Genomic DNA, 21,199 nt, shown 5'->3' on the forward strand with positions numbered 1-21,199 from the left:
GTACCTGCTTTTTGAAAGCGCTTTGCAGCCCTCGCATTGGCTAGGGGGAGCCACCACTTCTCCCCAGTAACCTGACCCGAGGCGCAGAGCGAATGCAACCTGAAAAGTCTGGAGCATGGCAAGGTCCCTGCCCCCAGCCTCTGACACCCAATCAGGCTGCGGGGGGAGGTCCCTGCCTCTGCAATCCTCCTCTCCCGGAGCAAAAAACTGTCTGTGCTCGGCAGCAGCCGGGTAAGAGGTGGGGGAAGCCTCTTGTTTAGTAGATCTGTGCTGTGCTTTCTCTCTTGCAATACTGGAGGGGGGCCCCACCTCCGCTCTCCTCCCCAGAAGTAGGTGGGACTAGTTCAAGCTCTGTGGCTGAGCTCCTGCTTTCTGATGACTGTGCCATTAGAGGAATGCTCCTGCGCTCACCACCTCTTGTCATGAATTTTTTTTACGTGCAGTTTACAAAGGCATTGACATCATCCGGAGAGCAGCCTCGGAATTAACGCAAAACAAACAACCGGAGGGACAGGTTTCTATTTCACGTGTTATTTAAAAAACCAGCTCCCTAGCTCAGCAGCTGTGATGTGGACAGGGATCGGATCGGGAAAGCTGCCTCTGCGCTGGAGGAATTAATGGTGCCCTTGTTATTTTATTTGTACTGTTTATTGGAAATCGGTGGGTTTGGGATTTTTATAGAGGAACAAGTGAAATGAACAAATCGAAGAAGATTGACCGTTGCTGATTAGCCTCCACTTAGTGTTGTGTTCTCCTAGGGTCAGTCGATTGATTCACTTTGGAGACAATTAAAAGAATTCTAAAGCTTTGAATCGGATCGCCTCTTTTTTTGGTTTTTGATATGGGGGACAAATCTTTCAAGGCGAATTTGCTGTTTTTTTCCTGGCCCCATCCTCTCTGAAGAACTATAATTTTCTCCCTGCCCAACATGTTACAGTAAATTTTAGTTCCAGAAAACACTTTATTATTTAAAAAGAAACAATATCTAGACTCAGATATGGCAAAAAATTCTCTGGAAGGGTCTAAGGAAGACCTGAACAAAATTTCAGAAGAGGAGATGATGAGATGGAGCAAGGAAGAGCTGGTGAAAAGATTGAGGAAAGTAGAAAATGAAAAAATGAACTTAATGGTGGAACATGGCAACTTAATGAAGGATGTAAACAGGAGGCTGCAGGTTCATCTGCATGAGATCAGGGGGCTGAAGGAGGTGAATCAGAAATTACAGGACGATAACCAGGAACTGAGAGAGCTCTGCTGCTTCTTGGATGATGACCGGCAGAAAGGCAAAAAACTGTCCCGGGAATGGCAGAGGTTTGGGAGGCACACGGCCAGTGTGATGTGGAAAGAAGTTGGGATGTATCAACAGAAGCTGAAGGAGCTGGAGACAAAGCAGGAATCCCTCATGAGGGAGAACATGGAGCTGAAGGAGATAGTCATCATGCTAGATGAAGAGAGGAATGGAGCTGGCTCTAGGAGCTCTATAGACAGCCAGGCCAGTTTGACCAATTTGAATGGGAGCTCTGGCACCAGGGATGTGGGGGATGGGAGTAGCACCTCCAGCACTGGGAGCGCAGGGAGCCCAGATCATCATCACCATCACCTCCACCATCACAAACCTGTCGAGAATAAGGCTGGAGGAATAAGGAGATCTATGGATGACTTGTCTGCACCCCTTCACCACAGGAGTATCCCCAATGGTCTCAATGGTAAGTCTGTTCCCCCACTTCCTCCCTCTCTCTAGTTCTGTTTGAGGAAGTGCTGTCTAGTGTTTACACAACTGGGGTGAGGTGACATGGGTTCTGTGCTTAGCTCTGCCACCGCTTTCCTGTCTGAACTTGGGCAAGTCACTGTAACCACTCTGCCTCCACTTTGCCACCCATGTAATGGAGATGCCTGTCTTAAGGAGGCGTTGTGAGGGTTAGTGCATTGACCTTTGGACAGTGCATCCATCCGGAAGAGTCCATGGGAATGCATGTTATCATTTATTATAAGGAGTAGTAATTGTATGATAATAAATACAGCAGGTGATCTGGGAAATGCGAAATGCACCCTGTGCATTTCTCTGTGGTTTTATTAAACCTGTTAATCTGATAACTAGTTCATAGTGGAGCTGTTCTGATGTAGTTACACTATTGTTAAATGCTCATCAGATGCATTATTAATGGAGTGGGCTGTGGGATGGTCTTTTATTTTTTGTTTTAAGTCCTGGCAGGCAAATTGACTATGTGTTTTCTGAATTAAATAAACATTGATTTTTCCCATTAGTGTTTTGTTTTATCTTCTCTGCTTGCCTGATAGTTTGATGAGCTTGATAAAAGCATAGTTGGGATGTTGGAATTATTACAGTCCTCATCTGCCAGCTAATGGATAAAAGCATCACCTGTTAACTCCATGGGGCTTTCACTGGCAGACTGTCTGAAACTGAGCAATGCCTAGTAGCTAAAGACTGTAGGAATTAGCTTAACTCTTTTGCTTCCCCCCTTTCCTCTTGTGAAATAATCAGAGGGGCAGGGATCAGTCTATAACTGAAACTGTACTTATACTTGATACAACTGTGTGGTCACAATTAGAAAAATCCCAATATGGAATGATGACAGGTGTCATCCTGCTCTTCTCAGGCAGGCAAATTCCCAGTAGAGTCTATATTGAGCTGGCTGTAAAATAGTAATAATACTAATATTGATAATAATATTATTACCAGCATATCCCCAGAATGTCCTTAAAATCCAGATTTGTGGGGAAAGAAGTCTGGGATGCAAGAGGATTTCAAATTTGACAGGAAGAACTTCTAAAGGGTGCAATTCAGATGAGAAGAACCAATAGGAAGCAAACTGGGCTCATACACAACAGCTAGAGCTTCAGCTTCTTCAAGCCACTTTCCACCAGAATATCCAAATCAGATTGGAATATTCTGTGGTAAACGGGGTATAAACTAGAGCATCCTCCTTCTCCAAGCTTAGAAACTGCAGCCTCATACCACCAGCTTGCAACAGCAAAGGCTGAGTGGAATGTCAGAAGGGAGGAGTGGGGAAGTTGGTTCTGACTGATGATGTCAACTTGTCATGTTCCAAATGTGAGAATGTTACATTTACAAAGGGGTAGATGTAGATCATCCCCTCCAATGGGAAAACCACAGGATGGGGCAGATAGAGTGACTTCGCAGAGTTGCCAAGTAACTGTCCCTTAAAACTGAAGGGGTTTTAGGAGTGGTGGAGGGAGCAGAGGACATGGCAAGGTCCTGATGTTCTATGGGTAAGCCTCAGGGCCCCAGAGAACGTGAGTGGGACTTGAGGTCACTCAGCACTTATCAGCCCAATTCTGAAGAGTGTTATCCTTCACTAACTTGCTGTGCTCCGAGTTCCCTTGCAATAGCTGCCTTTCCCCTGCAATAGTTGAACACATTACATCCATTTAACTCAGGGCAGGGAATGCTGGTTTAGAGGCTGGTGCTGTCCTCAGATGTTGCAGGACATACTCAGCATCTTAAAAGTAATTTGCTTCTCCCGCTACTCTACCATCTCATGAAAGTAGCAAAGAGTCTTGTGGCACCTTATAGACTAACAGACGTTTTGGAGTATGAGCTCCACGAAAGCTCATGCTCCAAAACGTCTGTTAGTCTATAAGGTGCCACAAGACTCTTTGCTGCTTTTACAGATCCAGACTAACACGGCTACCCCTCTGATACATCTCATGAAGTTGAAGCAGAATTTTAAAATGTCTTCAAAGCAGAATTGTAGATCTTATTTTATAAAGCCTTGCTGTTTGCATTTCAGATGCTTTGCTGATGTGCATTGTGCAAAAAAAGCCCCATTATAATTCTCAATTCTTTCTTTGTGGGAGGAGGGTCACAAAGTCACTAACTTCAGTAGAGTGACACCAGGGCTGAATTTAGCCCATTTATGGTAACCAGATGTTTTCATGAATTGGATTATTTGCTAATGCAAAGCATAAAAATATTCTTCCTGGAAGGCCCTGATGCCATGATGATGGGCACCGTAGAAAAACATTAGATAGAATTCAGTTGCCTCCCTCTGCTTACACAAGAAAAGGAAAGTCTGCAACTGCAGGGCCAAGTTGGGCATGGAAGTGGGGAGTGCTACCTCTGCATGCCATTCTCTCCAACCCTCCCCTCTCTAAAGTTCCCTTCCAACTCCCCACTAGTGTCCAGTGCTATGGGGTGCATGAGCCAGAGCTGCTAGATCAGTGGTTTTCAACCTTTTTTCATTTGTGAACCCCTACAAAATTTCAAATGGAAGTGCTGCCCCCTTTGGAAATCGTAGACATAATCCACAGACCCCCAGGGGTCAGTGGACCGCAGATTAAAACCACTGTTCTATGGTAACAACTACCTTTTGCAGACCCCTTAGACATAGTCAGCAGATGCCCAGGGGTCTGCAGACCACAGGTTGAAAACCACTGTGCTAGATTCTCCACTTGTCAGGGTCGTTGACACAAGTTACGGCAGTTTGTGTGATAACTTGCCTAGTTTCTCACTCTGCGCTGTGCAACTACTCTGCACTACATATGCTGCCTCACCCCCTCCTTTTGATGCTGGTAGCTGGGGAAACTTTGGACTGCATGGAATGTGCAGGGGCTACACGAACTATAAAGAGGTGAGTGCCTTGTGGTGTAGCAGCAAGGAGACACAGCATAGATACCTTTTACTTCCAGAGGTTCTCTCAGGATATTTGGTATCGGACAGGGTGAGGAAGGCCTGGGTTCAGGGGATGTACCCCTTGGGCTTTCTCTCCCATGGGGTGTGTATGTGGAACTTTGCCCTGATGGGATAAATTCAAGAAAACTCTGTGTTGAAACTCAGTTTCCATTTCTCTGAGTGGAAATAACCCCCGTAGAGGAGACGGGACTATTAGGTTTGGTAGGATCTCATGTGTGTAAGGTGGGGAGCGGCCTGGGTTGGGGTTTTGTGTAGGAAGGAGCAATGTGGACTTAGGGAAAACTTTTCAGAAGTGGTGACAGGTTTAGGTTCCTCTGTTTAATGGATGCCCGACTTGAAACACTTAGGATGGTCTCTTTGAGAAATGTTGACACTGACTTTTTACCAGGAACTTGTATAGTTTCGTGTCTGCTAGTGGGCAGATATAATCTACACTCTGTAATAATCCACATACGGATGCCCGTAAACCTCATCTGATGAGTTAGGTAGTGAAGCTGTAAAATGACTTGCATAGTTATCATTCTCCAATGGCATCGGTATTCAGCAAAGGCCCTGTGCTTTTGGAAAAGCTTGTGAATACATATGCAAATGCAGCCTCTTATCTGGCAACCTTTGATTGGCAGCAAGAAGTCTGGCACTGAGGCACTCTCAGGACTGTGCTGCAATTCTGGTAAGACTGCTGCAATGTGGAAGAGCGAGACAGGTGAACATAAAGAATGCAGAAAGTCCAGTCTGGGTTGAGCTGAGACAGAAACAGTTTGCATCATGGATTCTGTCCATTTGTTCCATTTGGTGATTCTTGTACCAAAAGCACAAGAAGGTGGGATTCAAATTTCTTTACATTTTTGGATTGATTTTTCTCCCTTGGATAAAAAGAAAGGGGAAAATATGAAGGTTGATAGACATAAAAGGAAGGGAGTGGAGTTCACTTTCTTCCTCAGGGTCTCGTTGCAGAGGAGCACTGGCGCTAGGTTTTAATTTTTTGTGGCACTAGGCAAACTAAAATATGCCCAGGCTGCCCATTCCCCAGCTACTCATACAGAAAACATTCCCTACGTGGTTTCTTAGCTCTAGGAGCCTAAGATAGGACGTGGAGTAAGAGTACTCAGGTTTTGTGTGGGGATCATGCTTTCCTATGTATTAAGCAGAATGATTTCATTGGATGGTGGTTTTGCGAAAGAGTCAAGCACTTGGAGGCCATTCAACTCATCTCTCACACAACAAATTAGATTTGAAGGAGGTCTGTACAAGAGAACAGGGTTTAAACCACAGCCTTGCCTTCCCTTTCTCCTACAAGCCTATAGAAGTGGGAGTGAGCACAAGAGCATAATCTAGCGTCCACTGTCCATCCTCCTGTTGACTTCAATGGACCGAGGATCAGGCCCAAGGTGAGAAGATGTACGTGAAATGATAGATTCTCCAGGTAAATTCAGGCTAATTTTAGTAGCCATGAGAAAGAACATTGTCCCACTTTCCCTTTTCTTACCTCCCATTCTCTTTCCTTTAAAGTGTATCGCTTCTGTGGTGCAAGGGGATCTTAGTAGGCCTTTTATCAGAGGAGTATCCAGAGCTCAGTGACTAACTACTGACAACAGCAGTAATAATGGTAATAAAGATAAGTGATGATCTCAAATTTACTAGAAGTGTGTATAAAATCTACCATGTCTCTGGATATTCTGTAAAAAGCCAGGTAGAAATCTGCCTGACCTTACTGTAAATGGTATTTCATATTGCTGCTTACCTGTGCGTGTGCTTGTTAACTGTAAGGTATGTGGGAAATTAGACTCTCAGGGACTGATCCAAAGACTGCTGAAGTCAGAGTATTTCTATTGACTTTAGCAGACTCTAGATCCAATCCTTATTGCTGTTATCCAATAACAGTTGAAAGCATAAGATAAGGCTTCCATAGGATTTTTGTGCACATCTGGGATTCTGCACAGCTGACACTGGTGCCAGTGTAGAACAATTCTGCCTTGTCTCTGTGTGGGACTTTTCCCACCACCAGCCATTGGTGACCAATCACCAGTGTGCTGCAATGGTGTAAATCATTAGTGAAGACAAGGGCAGCTGTGATTTTCACCAGTCCAGTTTAACTCTGCTTGAAACAAGGGTAAATGCAAATTGTGGTTTTCCTTGTCCACACTAGAGGTTTGTACTGGTGCAAACACACTAGCAATTGATGGATGAGATGGGGACAAAATCTCATTGCATACGAGACATGAGGGCTTTTCATTTTTCTCTGAAGGGCCAAATTTTGTCCTGAGAGGTTCACGCTCAGCTCCCACTGAAGTTGTTTGTTCTGGGTGCATAAACTGCTTCTCAGTTTGTCTTGCTATTTCCTGTGTGTCCTGCGCTTTATTCCAGTTGGCTACCAGCTCTAGCTAGGTCAACTTTCTAAAAAACCAGAGTGATCAGAAGGTCTATAGGAAATCTGTGCATTTGGCAATTAGGCTATTGATTAATGTCTCTGCTGTAATAATTCATCACTGCTATGCTCTTCAATGGAAGAAGAATTATCTCTGAGGACGAGGGGGTGGAAAGATCACTAGTCTTACCGATTCCCAGTTGTAAATGTTCACGTATTTACCTAGAAGGGACAATATATTACATTTTAAATGGTGGCAAAGAAACATCGCTTAAAGAGCTATTCCCTGCGGGTTGGTATTGATCTTATGTGCAGCCTTCCTGTACTTCTTTCTCCCTCTACCCATTCTGCTCTCTTTAGGGCCAAAGTCCTTTGTTGTTATCGGAGTATTGCAATCATTATATACATTTCCTAGGGTGCATTAATGAGGGCTGAGAGACCAGAACGAGGTAGGGTAGGCAAGGTCCGGCAGAAACAAGGGATATGGATTATTTAAGGTACCTTAGTGACCACATGCCACACACTGAAGAAACAGACATTTTTCTATAGCTCTGATGGAATCCCAAAAGTTAATTTTTACAGTAAAATTTTCTTTGGAGAGGGACTCAAATCAGACTCCGCTCTCTTGCACACTCACTCTTTCATCCACATGAATTATATGGCAAGGGCAGTGAAATCTGAAGCCAGATCGGGATCCTATTTCCACAAAAGCCTCTTTCTTTAGAATGGGCCAAACTAGAGGCCTGGATCCAAACGTGAAGTTGTTGGATCTGAGGTTGGCTCAAGCTTCAAATCTAATATGCTTATTCTAATAATATTTAGCACTTTCTTGTCAAAGTGCTGTAGAAGAAACATTAATTTTTTGGTGCTGCTGTATTTTACATGGCAATAGTTCTAGCATTGTAGAACATGGGCTACAATCCTTCATGATAACCATGGGAACTTGCCCTGGGCTGAAATTTTAAATGTAAGACCCGAGCAGAATACCTGTTTTAAAATCTTCTGTAATTTTATCCAAGTCTGTGAATAGACGATTAAAAAATGCCCAGGTTTCTAACACTGCCACCAAGAATGTGATTTGAGTCTCCGCAGGCCAGATGTTCATTGTCCACTAATTTTGAGTGCCTCAGTTTTTGGGTAACCAGCTAGAGACACCTAACGCTTGATTTTTTCAGAGGTGTTGAGCTCATGCCTTCCTTTTAGACTTGCACTGGGAGTTATGGGTACTTCTAAAAATCAGGCCATAGATGTTTAAGCTGGGCCCCCAGAATTGGTGTCATCTTTAGAAATTTGCATCCCATTGCCTTGCATCTCTCAACTCTTTCTCTTTCAATCTTATTAATACTTTTGGCCTCTCTTCCAAAGAGACCTTTCACTGTTATGAGATGTCCCCTAGGAGGGAAAACTCTCTATTGATTAAAAAGCAATTTTCTATGGCTCTTGATGGAATTATCCACTTACACCTGTCAAAAGCAATCAAAACAAGGGATGTAAACTATGCTTGTTGCAATGTAAATGATTTGGTTCCTCTGGAGGCGCTTGATCAGATAAAGCAGAGGATCGAATTGAACAGCAATCTAATGAAGCGACAGGTACTGTAACTCAAAATGCAGTCCTGCCATGCCCAGTGAATGGGGACTGTGGGGGGCGTGGCCATTAAAACAGGCTGAGATTTAGTAGAGGTGTCGCTATGGTGTAGCAGGTAATAGTGGGCCTGTAAAAGGTGAAGGGATAATTATGCCTTTGTGGCAATGAGGGCTGAGGAATGCAAGACCCAAGTGTCTGGTGTCTTTCATACCTTTGGATTAATGCCCTAGGAGGCACTGGGCAGAGCACACTAACCAACGGCTTCTGCTACCAGTGAGAAGGTGTAACCAATGCTCTCCTGCTGGTGAGCAGCGAGACGGTGTGGAGCTCATGACTCTGCCCATACCTCCCTCAGATTCACCTCCTCTGGGGCCCATTATTGCTGTCCCAGCTTCCCAGGGCATCTCTCTGCCTCAGGCCTGCCTTGGGTGCAGGTTCTCTGGAGGGCAGCAGGAAAGGAGAAAAGGGCTAGTAGCCAATGGGCTTAAATTGACACAACCATTTCCAATACACTTTCCAAGCAGCAGAATAAGGGAAATTACCAGATTAAAAAACAGTGTCAAATAGTATTAAAGCTGTGACTCAGGGAAAGCCAGTTAATGCTTGAACTCCATCCTCACTCCCGGGCAATCTGTCCTTAACTCATCTCATTGCAAAGCATATAAAAGGTAATAATAAAAAAAAGGTAATAATTGGAGATATACCAATCTCCTAGAACTGGAAGGGACCTTGAAAGGTCATTGAGTCCAGCCCCCTGTCTTCACTAGCAGAACCAATTTTTGCCCCAGATCCTTAAGTGGCCTCCTCAAGGATTAAACTCACAACCCTGGGTTTAGCAGGCCAATGCTCAAACCACTGAGCTATCCCTCCCCTCATATGACATTGCTGACCTTGGCAGTACTGGGGTGACTTAGCACCAGAACTCACATCCGTAGCTTTTACCTGTATGGGTTGCATAGCTTTGTGTTCTCATTTGCATGGTTATTTTTAAAGATGCCTTTTGTCTGGGAGTTGGAATTTATCATGCCCTGTCTCAAAATGTCATCCTCTCCTTGTGGTTAACTTGCTGCAATTCATGAAACACTTGGCTGCCAGAAGTAGTTATGTGCAGCCGTTCCACTGCTTGTGTAATGGACAGAAAATTGTAAGCAGCGCTGCTAGGCACTCGCACACTAACATGTCCACCACGAGGAGGTTGACCCATTTCCACAAATAGATAACTACTGGCAGGAAAAGTAGCATTGTCTCAGAGAATCTGCCTTTCCCTTGCCTACTGACTTGTGAAGTAAGAAGAAGGTTAACTCCGTCTCCCGCATCAGCAATCATGCCAGCACGTGACTCTCCATAGTAACAGAAGCATCCTTGCTCATGTACATTTGTAAATTGCTCCTTCATCCGACAGAGGCTTAAAACGGCAGCAATTCCATTTTTCTAATGAGCGCTTTTATTTGTGAATGGGATGCGTGGTGTACAGCAGTCGGAAATGATCTCTGGGTAGCTCTGTATATATAGGCATTTATGAAGCACTTATCACTGAGGTATCGGAGTGCTGCATTGCATGCTATATATGACACCTTTGTTGTCTTGTCCATCTGCACCATTTGGGCCATGTTGCAATTGGCTTTTGTGCACAAGGACCACAGAAGAAGAGGAGCCCCCTAGCTTATATTGCCCTTGCAAGAGCTGATCAGAATAACAAGGACTGCTTGGCCCTTGTTATTCAGAGCAAATCACCCCACAGGTTCAAGGAGTGGTGCTGGGCACCTAGAAGAGCAACTGGTTAGTGCACAGTGGGTACATGTGGGGGAGAGTGCCCCCCTGAGGCATTGTGCTCCCCCTACATTGTAACACCCAGTCTAACTGTATATGAACAGGAGCGATATTCAACATCCTCATTGAAACCAGATGTCCCATCATCCAGCGCAGCTTTTAAATGCTGTTCTAGTCACTCCTTAGGATAACTGAGGCCTGTTCCGGTCTCACAAACCCTTACTCATTGGCATTGACTCACTGGCCTGTACTCCTCTCTGTACCAGCTCGGGCGGCTGTGCTCTGAGGTGACTTCAACCTGGGAGAGGGTAACCAGTAGTGCTGGTTCTCTGCTAGGGAACGCAGCCTTCGAAGCCATAGGAGCTGGCAGTCAGCACATCCCCCTCCCCCGTCAACAGCCACTTTAGTGGTGCCAAATTTTCAGCTTACTTGGGCAGTTTTGATTACTATGGGCTACAGTGTCCCTGATGGTAGGCTCCAGTCAGGGACCAGGTCAGATGCACACTGAAGATCAAACAGTAGAAGGGTGATAGTTTAGCAATCTTATGTTGTAGTGTCAACCCAGCCCTGCCTGCAGGCCCTGCTCAAGCAAATCTGGGACACCCTGCAAAACTATTCAGTTGCCCTCTTTACCCCCTGCAGTAAGGCTCAAGACTGTGTGTTGATCTCCTTTCTTCTCCTGCACCTGCCCCAAACCGCTCTGCTATGCCTGCTGGGGAGCTGGTCTCACAATAGGGAAACAGAGTTTAAGTGTTTATGTAGGAAACTAGGGGATTAGTGGATGGAGGAGGGGGGGAGCCTGCATGAGCCCAGCTAGGCTCACAATAAAGGGGGAAGGACTTCTGGGTTTCCCAGGGGGCTCAAGTTATCACCACCATGGAGTCAAAATAAGGCTGCTCCTGCGTCACATCGCTTGGACTAGAGCTGGAGCAGTAGGCACCAACCGGTCCCTGGTGAGGTGGAGAGTGGCCTCATGAGCTAGGGCCCCGCCCTGCCTGTGGGCTTGGTGCATCCCGATATAAGAAAATTAGGGTGTATTGTGTGGTAAGCGTGCTGCTCTGGGCAGGAAGCTGCAGGACTGATGTTGCCTCGAGCTGTCACTAAGGAATGATTCTATCAAAAGAAAAGGGAGAGGATAAAGAGGACAAGTCAAAGCAGATCAATAAAAACAAGCAACTATTTAAAAAAAATTAGGTAATCCTTGTGGCATTTCCAATCCCTGAAGCTCAATATTTCTGTGGAAACCATTGTAGCAAAAAGTTTGCTGTCAGTATCCTTATCTGATATCTGTCTGCTGGTTGGAGTTACCAAAGTTTTCTAACCAGAGTCCTCAGAATCTAGGCTGATACCAGGTATTACAAATATAAGGTTGCACCCTGCATTCCTTGCTTTGACTTGACCATTAAGTGTCAGACATGCACTACAAGACTCGCATCTTTTTCACGTGCAACTGCTTACTACGATATATGTCTTGTGTTCTAGGACCTTAGTTATCATTGATTATGTCCTGTCCCATGAACACCTCTCCTGTCATTACCTACTCCTTATATTGGTACGTCTACACTGCTCACTCCTTATGGCAGTGTGTAGAGTACATATACTACACACACTCCAGAACGGGTACAAACAGCAGTATAGAAGGTGAAGCATTGTTTAGGTGAGTAGAGACTCACCTGAACCCTTAGGGTATGTACCCTACACAGCGTTCTTCATGCCCATAAAGTGCCTCCCCCATCTACACTGTTATTGTTAGTAGTGTAGTAAAGTACACCCCACTGGCTGACACCCTGAGAGCCCAGGGCTATGAGGTCCAGACACACGCCCTGAACATGGGAGCTCTGGGCTCGTGGGACCCCCACAATGAACCAATACTGAGAGCGTGTGGAGTCGGTCGACGCTACGCCTGGTTCAGGAGACAACTCATGGTGTCCGACACCATCAGGTGGTCCAGAGACATTTAAACGGAACACATTACAGGACACCACCAATACCACATTGAGTAATTGAGACTGCAGACCAGGGAAATAACCCACTTCCTTCCCTGACGAACCAAGGGACGCATCCCACCCATGTACTTATTCGCTACACCGATACTGACTTGGACTCTTAATACATTCCATGGGTGGAGTACCTGAGCCCACTTATCCACGGATGCTCTAAAAACTCCCGCACCCCAATCTGGGTCTATGCTGGTTATGTGATATGTCATCCTTGTAACCGATACCCATAATCCCTCATAACTCAAGTCAGACCCCAGATGTACAGTACCTTCCCTCTTAACTTGTGTATATTTAATTTTAAACATTAACTTTAATAAAAATTGTAAACCTGCTGCCTCCCTGCTGCTGAAATCTTTCCCTGCAGGAGGGAATGGCTTCCAGCAGTGAGGAAAAGCTCTGGCAGGGGAGAGGCAACAGGGTAAGGCAGCTGCCAAAGCCCTTCCTCACTGCCTCCCCCTCCCAGAGCCTTTCACTAACACGTGTAGTTACACACCGCAGTGTGGATGTAGCCTGCTTTTCACTGTGGCATGTAGCTACATGTTTAACATCAGACGATTCCAGAGCAGAAGGCATGTCACCCAGCTTACTATTTGGGATCTGCTTTTTACAGATGCTGCTGCATTCGTTTCTAATTCACCCGATGAATTGCAGGTTGTAATGAACAAGTTTTCTGATGCATGCACCAAGTTTGACATGGTAATCAGTATCAAGAAAACAGTTGTCCTGTCAGAAGGTACCATCATTCCACCTGAAATCTAAGTCAATAATGAAGCTTTGAATAATGTGGGTCACTTCTGCTATCTCGGGTCAATTCTTACCAGCTCATTTAACCTTGATAGGGAACTCAATGCAAGAATCGGCAAAGCTTCTGTCACTTTTGGCAAACATACTTCACGTGTTTGGAACAACAAATTGCTTATCCTGAACACAAAAGATCTGGCTTTTGTCCTTAGTACTCTTCTTTACGTTTTTGCAAGCTGGGTTATGGACTCCAAGCAGAAGTGGAGATTGAAGAGTTTCCACCTCTGATGTCTTAGAAAAATCCTTGGAGTTGCTTGGGATCAATGGATCACCAATACCGAGATCTTTGGGCGAACTGGCCTACAGTATATGCAGACTATGCTGGACATTCTCAGGCTTTGCTGGTTGAGACACATGGAGCGCATGTCTCGAGATCGTCTGCTGAAGGCTGTGCTCTATGGCCAACGCAAGAATTGCCTGCGACGCAGAGGAAGGCCAAATCTCTGATACAGTGAGAAGGTCAAGCAAAGTCTCAAGAAATTCAGCATTCCCACTGACAACTGGGAAAATGCTGCCCACAATTGCTCAGTTCGGAGAAGCCGGGTTCGGGTTGGTGCAGTCACCGTGGAGAGCCACCAGAGAGCCCAGGCTGAGGCCTGCAGGTGAGCCAGGAAGCAGAGTGTGCTTCAACCTCCATCTGGCGAGTGGAGCTGTAGCCACAGTGGAAAGGTTTGCTGCTCACGCATCAGGTTCTTTTCCCATATCATTGCTAAGCACCACTGATGGACTGACTTTGTGTCTCCTTTTATCTGTTAAGATGCTGGATGGCCAAGAGTACCTACATGTGCCTGAAATGCCAGTGCCAGTAGTGTGCAGTATAGACCTAGCCTTTATGTGCAATGGGAACTTTCTCCAGTTCCTTAATGAATGGCCAGGAGTTTGAGCCACATCTTTTTATTAAAGGGGTTTATTTATTTTCAATAGCCGTGTTGATTCTTTCACCGGCTTTCCATCTCCACCCCACATTTAGCATAATGTATGTTTCCCGTGGATCCATTTTCAGTATAGTAAAGTTCTCACATTTTATGTTGGAACACCTTTGTCAATTTTTGGCAAGTAGATGCCTACCCTGTCAACAGGGTAATGGGGCCAGAAGTAATCCTTTTCAGGTGCGCAATCATTTTAGCTCTTCACAGAGTTATAAAGAAAATGGTATTTTACGTATAAACTTAAGGCATTTTTCTGATAACAACAACAATACCTAGCTCTTATATAGTGCTTTTCATCAGTAGATCTCAAAGCACTTGAGACAGTAGCGTGCTTTTGTCTTCCTGATTGCTCTTTTTTCTCCCTCTTTTTGGTGCTTGCATTTGAAGAAGCAGTCTCGTATTTGTAAATTTCCCAGAAGCTGAATACAAGGTTGATCTATGTTTTGGAGCTGCAGAGCTCTTAATCCTTTTCCATTGAGTTTAAAGCTTGTTCTCAGTTGAATGTGATACATACTTGTAGGTTATATGATCTTCACCAGTGGTTCATGTGGCCCACAAAGGTGGCATATTGTAAAAATTACTCTTGTTCTTGATGATGGTAGCTACTCAAACCCAACACTGTAGTGAGTAGAGTTGTTTGATACTTTGTAGACCCCTGATAGGTCTATACTTTGCTATTACATGTGTGCCATGCTTGCTTTCTTGGTTTTGAATTATTCACTCTTTCAGTCATGATTTTTATTTTTGACACTATAAACAGTTTACAGTTCAGCTACTGTTGTGGATCTTCTCTTGCAAATGTTATCACATTTGCAATGCTGTTTTCTCCAGACGTTTTTCTTTTGTCATCCTCTTAACTACTTGTTCCACCTCTTAAAACACGGGGATCAGTTCTCAAAGCCTGAACACTCATTCCTTTTTGATGTCATGAAACAAGATAATGCATGCCCTGTTTGTTGAGATGTTCTCTCTCTTGGAATTGCTGAAGATTCCACCTCTAACTGTAACTTCTTCTGCAATTTGCCGTCCTCCAGGCTATGTTACATATCTGCATTTGAACAGAATGATACTCAGTTCAGTATATTTGAACAACTTTTGTAGGTGGGTCTGTTTTTTATTTGCTTTGATTTATGGATTTTGTGGAAGTCTAATCTGCCGTGGCTGTTTTGTTTCCTTCTGTCATCTCTTAAACCAAATGAAAAACCTGGGTTTTTCCTGCTCTGTGGTTAAAGATCTTGTTGTTGTTGCTGTAATTTTAAGCCTTATAAGGACAGTTGTGGGAGGGAAAGGTGATCTTGTAGCTCAGGCCCTAGAACTCGGAAGTCATGGGTACATATCCTGTCTTGACCACAGATTTCTTGTGAGATCTTGTGCAAATCATTTAAAGTTTCTGTGGCTCAGTTCCCTACCTGTAAAATGGGACTAATAATACTTCCTTTGTTTGTACATTTAGATTCTAAGCTCTTCAGGAAAGGAAGTGCCTTTTATAACATGTAGGTACAGCACCTAGCACAATGGGACCTGACGGCAGATGGGGCCTCTAGACACAACTGTAATACAAATAATAACAAACACATTTTTCAGAGCTAGCCAGGAGCAGTTCTTCTCTTTTTTCAGTATCCAAAATCCCCAGCTGCTCTGAATTCCCAGTTTATGGATCAATAAAGTTGAAACAGGACATCAGGTTCTTCTGGGAAGGGGTCTTTATAGCATATACACTGCCTAGGATGAGGGGAGGCCTGACCTGACTGAGACCTCTAGGTGCTACCAACATCTTAATGTTAAATATTACTAGCAAACAGAAACTTTTCTTAAAGGAAGTCCTCAGGTGAATGAGACAAAGAACAATAAGCACCACTGTCCAGACCAATAACAGACAGGCAAGACAAATGCACAACAGGTAAACTTATGTCCTAGTAGACTGAAAAAGCAACAATTTTTTTGGGGGTGGGGGGAGAAATAGCTGCTGGTGGAAGTTATTGTCTTTCACCGTATCTAATTTATGAGCACGTGTGATCCTACATTTTATACTCAGGTTTGTTTTTTTTTATGATGAGATGACAACATAAGACTTGCTAATGCAGTTTAGGCTGAGACACAGTTCCATAGTCATGAAGGAAATGGATCCTCAACTGCTGTGTTTTTCTTTGTCTCAGCAAAAGCTAATAATGTCTGTGTTATAATAACTAAAGACTCTTTTCCTTGCCTTGCCAACTAAACTCCCACCTTGTCCCTTGATTGCTCCATTTCTGACCTCTCTAATTTAACACCTAATAAGTCTTGAATTAAAAGTAATCAGATCTAGTCAGCTGTCTGTCTGAACCAAATGTTTCTTTAGCCAACCCTGGCTTTCATTCTTGTTTGGATGGTGGATTTCACAGGGAGGATATATTTGTCAGTATACTATCAAATCATTAAAATGGTGACAAGACCACAGTAACTCTTCCTCAGCAATTATGTATGAAAGGTTGTCAGTGTGAGTATTATGGGAAGTTTAAAAGCCTTAATTTTCGTTTGGAATTGAAACCGTAATGACTTTCCACTCCCACAAATCATAAAGACCTTGTTTCAGATTTAAGTTGACATAAAAAGCTTTTTTATCAGATTTCTTTTTGTGCAGCTTTTTCATTAAAAAATTTAAATAGATTTGTGAGTCACTGTTCTTTGTATAAAAGATAATTACTAGAATATGAACTTCAGAAAAGTGGCATTTGTGACTCTGCTGCTAGCCATTCAGTGGAAGCTTTTGCTTTATCTCTTTTCAATTAGTTAAGTTAAACAACATCTCTGTTTGAAAGGACTAATTATGCTTCTGTTTGTTGTTTGTCTAGTACACTAAATGTTTTCTATATGTAAAACCAAGCAGCAAGGGGGAAAATAAGGATTGCCCCAAACGAGCACCATTTAATTATTCAAACTGTGCATGCAGATCCTATGGGGGTAAAATACATTATTGAATTCAGTCAGGTACTAATTTGCAGCTGAGCGATGTTGGGAAAGAGAAACTGAATCTCATAAATCATATTTCAAATAATAAGTACAAATTAAACCCTCTTTAAGAGACCTTAGATTGATGGACTAATTTTAATGTACTGGTTTCAACATGTATTAAAGGGAAAAAATGCTTGCACTGGTCAGTCACTGGTAAAAGTGAAAGCCATGCCCTTCATGTGTTTTTTTTTTTCTGTTTCAAATCTAGATGGAAAGATTTTACCTAGAAACATAATTTTGCAATGAAATGAGAAGCATTGTTACAGATTGAGGCAGATGCTGCATGTGTGTTGCAAGAAGATGTAAACAGGTGAAGGACATGTATGTGTACACACACACACACACACACACACGTATTATTGCTTGTTTTAAAGCTATAGGCCAAGATTTTTCAAAAGGGATTAGTTGTTTTGGGTGCCTTGTTTTTGACTACTCAACTTGAGATACCATAAGGATACTTGATTTTCAGAGGACAGGTGCTCAGTGAAGGTGACTCAAGTCAGACTTTTGAAAATTGGCAGTACCCAAAGTGGCTAGTCACATCTAAAAAATCTTGGTTACTTTTCTGACAAAACCTTGTGACAGAGCTGTTAAATGCATTAAATAGCTGATCAGTAGCCTTGCTTGCACTGTAGTTTTGGAGATGACCTGTCTGTTTTGTGGGTCCTGCCTATGAAGGAGTAGGTCATGTAAACAAAAGCTGATTAACTTGTTCCCGCATGGAAGCATTTCTATTTTTCTTTTTAATCATCCAGCTAAGTCCCTTTGAATGGGGAATTTTTCTGATGGAAAAAGTGCAGTTCCAGCCTATTGTTCAGTCCTATTTGGATAAATTAGGGAGTCTGGTATTTATTTTCTGAGCACTCAAAGCGAAGGATGGGTTTGGAGTCAGACTTGTATACGAAACACAGTCTAGTGCTTTGTGTATTTAAAACTAGAGAACTTCCTGACTGGGTAATATGTTAAGGATGAAAATGTTTGGATTTGATCTTTATTTTTAAACCAAGGCCTACATATCTGGATTTAAACCAAGACCATAGCACAGGCAAGAGGAACCTCAAAAATAATAAAGACTGTATGTTTATCAATAAACCACAAACTGATAGCCAAGAATTGATCGTAGAGAACTGTAACTAACACAGATTCATTAATATTAGCAGGTGGAGAAGGGAAGTCTGTATTTTTACATGAGATGGATCTGCAGCAAAGCCTCTGATTTAACCATTGGGAAAGTTTAGACCTGAACTTTGTGGCTCTGCCTATCTTTGCTTTTCAGTGCATATAAACATGCTGTCACAGTTTCAAACCTGCTGAAATCTGCAGCCCTAGTCCTGCAAGGATGGAAAGCAAGCAGTCAGGAGACCCATAATTACAGAGTTTTGAAAATACAAACAGGGTTCGGTTCAAAACTTTAGCACAATTCACAATGTTGCAGAAATGGAAAAAATAAGTGCATATTCACCCTGTGCTGTATATAATTGACCCAGCTGGTAATTCAGTGATGAAGGCTCATCTGTATGTTTCAAATGACAGATCTAGGTTCTGAAGTGCTTATGATTAGATTAAGAAGTGTAGTAAACTTTAATGGTGCATGAAATGGTACTGCTGGATTTGCAGTAATATGTACTGTACTTCTTTAGAACAGCATGAATAATACTTGTATATCTCTTCCAAGTAGGAATCTCAAAGTGCTTTACAAACTTTAATGTCAAGTAGCCTTATGAGCCTTAAAGATGCATCATTATCCGCTCTCCTTTTTTTTTTTTTTTTTAAATACACTTTGGTATATCTCCAATTATTACTATGTTAATGTCCAATCTCCTAGAACTGGAAGGGACTTTCGAGTCCAGCCCCCTGCCTTCACTAGCAGGACCAATTTTTGCCCCAGATCCCTAAGTGGTCTCCGCAAGGATTGAACTCATAACCCTAAGTTTAGCAGGCTAATGCTCAAACCACTGAGCTATCCCTCCCCCTTACCTATGACAGAGTGAGAAAGAGAGAAAATCTGCTGACTTCCAGTCCCGGGCCTTATCTATAAGCCTTTCTTAGTGTATCTGAAATATGTGCAATAATTGCTTGCAGATCCCATCCACGTGGACAACAAAATGTTTGTGCTTGCAAAACTGTTGCTGTCCATTTTAAAGCAAAAAATTAACCTACTAGCTTACTTATAATAAATTATATTGGACTTCTTACTAGCCTTCTGGGTCCACACGCAACTGAGATTAAAGTTAATGTGGCATTGAAACAAAATCAGTTCCAGGCATTTATGAACAGCCTTGTCTTGATCTGCATTAGTTGGACACTTTGTCCCTGGCTGAATCTTGCATTCTTTGTGCACCCAAAACTCCTGTTATCTTTAAATGGGAGTTTCAGGTGGGTAAGGAATGTGAGGTCAGCCTGGAATGGTATCAGATAATCACTGGTGTTAAAGGACAATGATTGTGATGCCTGTGAAAAATGCTCTACATGGGAGACTTCTCAAGAATCCACCTTTGTAAGGCACTGCTGCAAGATTTCTTCCTAAGAGTTCTTCAGATATTAGAAGCTTCATTGTTGTATTTCATTGAAGTCCGAGTATTGATTTTTGAAAGCTAGCCTGTAATGCACAGCCTCAGTAGGAACGTGTGTTTTCTGATATCTATTATTTCTTAAAAACTTATGTGTGTGAGTTTAGTGCTTGAGAAAGTTGACAGAATGGCAGTCCTGGAGACTGAAGTCCTCTGTTTAGCCACAGGACAGTACTACACAGGCAGCAGCTGTGGAAACTTTCCCCACACTCTCCTGCCAACAAACCTGACTCCTAACCTTTAAGAACTACTTCAAGGTCGCAAAGCCTGGAATCTATTGAGGCTGCCAACCAGGAGTCGGTAGGGTTCCAAACATGGTGGTGGTCTTTGCAATGTGGACATCTACCTTCTAGCAGAGCTTGTCCTAATGACATGCTGTCAGTGTGGTCTCACGTGGCCTCTCTTTGCCCATGGTGACCAAGTGCTAGGGCTGGGTGGGCATAAAGCAAATTTCCCTTTTCTAAATAGGAAGTGGATGAAAGGGGTGAGGGCAGTGGGAGTTTTTCAGGGCAGCAGGTACATTAGTGAGCAGCTTAGCCTCCTGGTGTTTCCCGGAGCTATTCTTGCACTTCCTCTAGATCATTGGCTACCCGGAATTGGATGGTGAATCCCCAAAGGTTTCTCAATAAGCCACTATAGATCCTGTAAACAGTAACGAATTTCTGTCACTACTGACTTGGGCTGGGTTTGAGCCTGCACAGATTGTTCTTTCTCTTCCCTTCTGAGATGGCTGCTATATCCATTGTCTGACTTACTATATATTATATAGATCAAGACCTGGTTTAACTCCTTTGAAAGAAGCTGACTGCATAATGCAGAGCTGCTTACCACCTCTTTTGGGCCTTGCTATCAAGTCAGTGGAGTTACAGTGGGGTGAATTTGGGCCCATGGCTTGATTCTATTCCATTCAGGTTCTTGTACCCCACGGCTATGAAGAGGATGGTTTGGTCTGAAGAGAGACGATATGGACGGTACGAAGGGCAGGCAAAAATCAAAAGCAGAACCAGAGGAAAGAGTCTTGATCCAGTAATATGCATTGCCTGCATCTTATTTGAAACTTTCCCTGGCATCTTAGTATTTTCTACTTTCTTACATGATCCAATGAGAAAGAAGGGTGTGGGGTAGGTATGTTGTGCTCCATTACGTGCTGCAAAGCTGAATAGCATGTGCTTGTCTATTGTTACCGTAAGGAAGCTGTCCTTTGGGGTGAAACAGTGTTAAAGCATTTTGCTTTTCCCGTAAGGACGTTTCACGTATACGTTTTCACTTTGGCTCCAATAAATAAAGTAAAATGGCATAAAGATAGCGCCTCCTATCACTGTGTCATGCTACCCCCTCGCTCCTTTTTGACCGCCACTTGCTCATCAAGTTGGAACAAAAACTTCTCTGATATGTTCCTTGTTCATGGCTGCGAATAATCAACTTTGGGTGACATGCTACTGGGTTCGGCAAGGCAAACGCATTAGTGCAGCTACACGGGGTATTTCAGTATGGTGCATTGCTCTCTTGTA

The 21,199-nt window shown here is 43.4% G+C and overlaps 1 protein-coding gene across 2 annotated transcripts in view; it reads left to right on the plus strand.

Moving 5' to 3' along the window:
* The first annotated feature begins 242 nt into the window (after window positions 1-242).
* Window positions 243-21,199, plus strand: part of CCDC85C (coiled-coil domain containing 85C) — a 161,632-nt gene continuing 140,675 nt past the window's right edge. For both annotated transcript variants that reach the window (XM_045016927.1, XM_045016928.1), the window contains exon 1: window positions 243-1,706. In XM_045016927.1, the coding sequence (XP_044872862.1) occupies window positions 998-1,706 (709 nt within the window). In that variant the 5' untranslated portion in view covers window positions 243-997. The remainder of the gene's footprint in view (window positions 1,707-21,199) is intronic.

The sequence above is a fragment of the Mauremys mutica genome, chromosome 4, assembly GCF_020497125.1.
Source record: "Mauremys mutica isolate MM-2020 ecotype Southern chromosome 4, ASM2049712v1, whole genome shotgun sequence".
Classification (NCBI taxonomy): Eukaryota; Metazoa; Chordata; order Testudines; family Geoemydidae; genus Mauremys; species Mauremys mutica.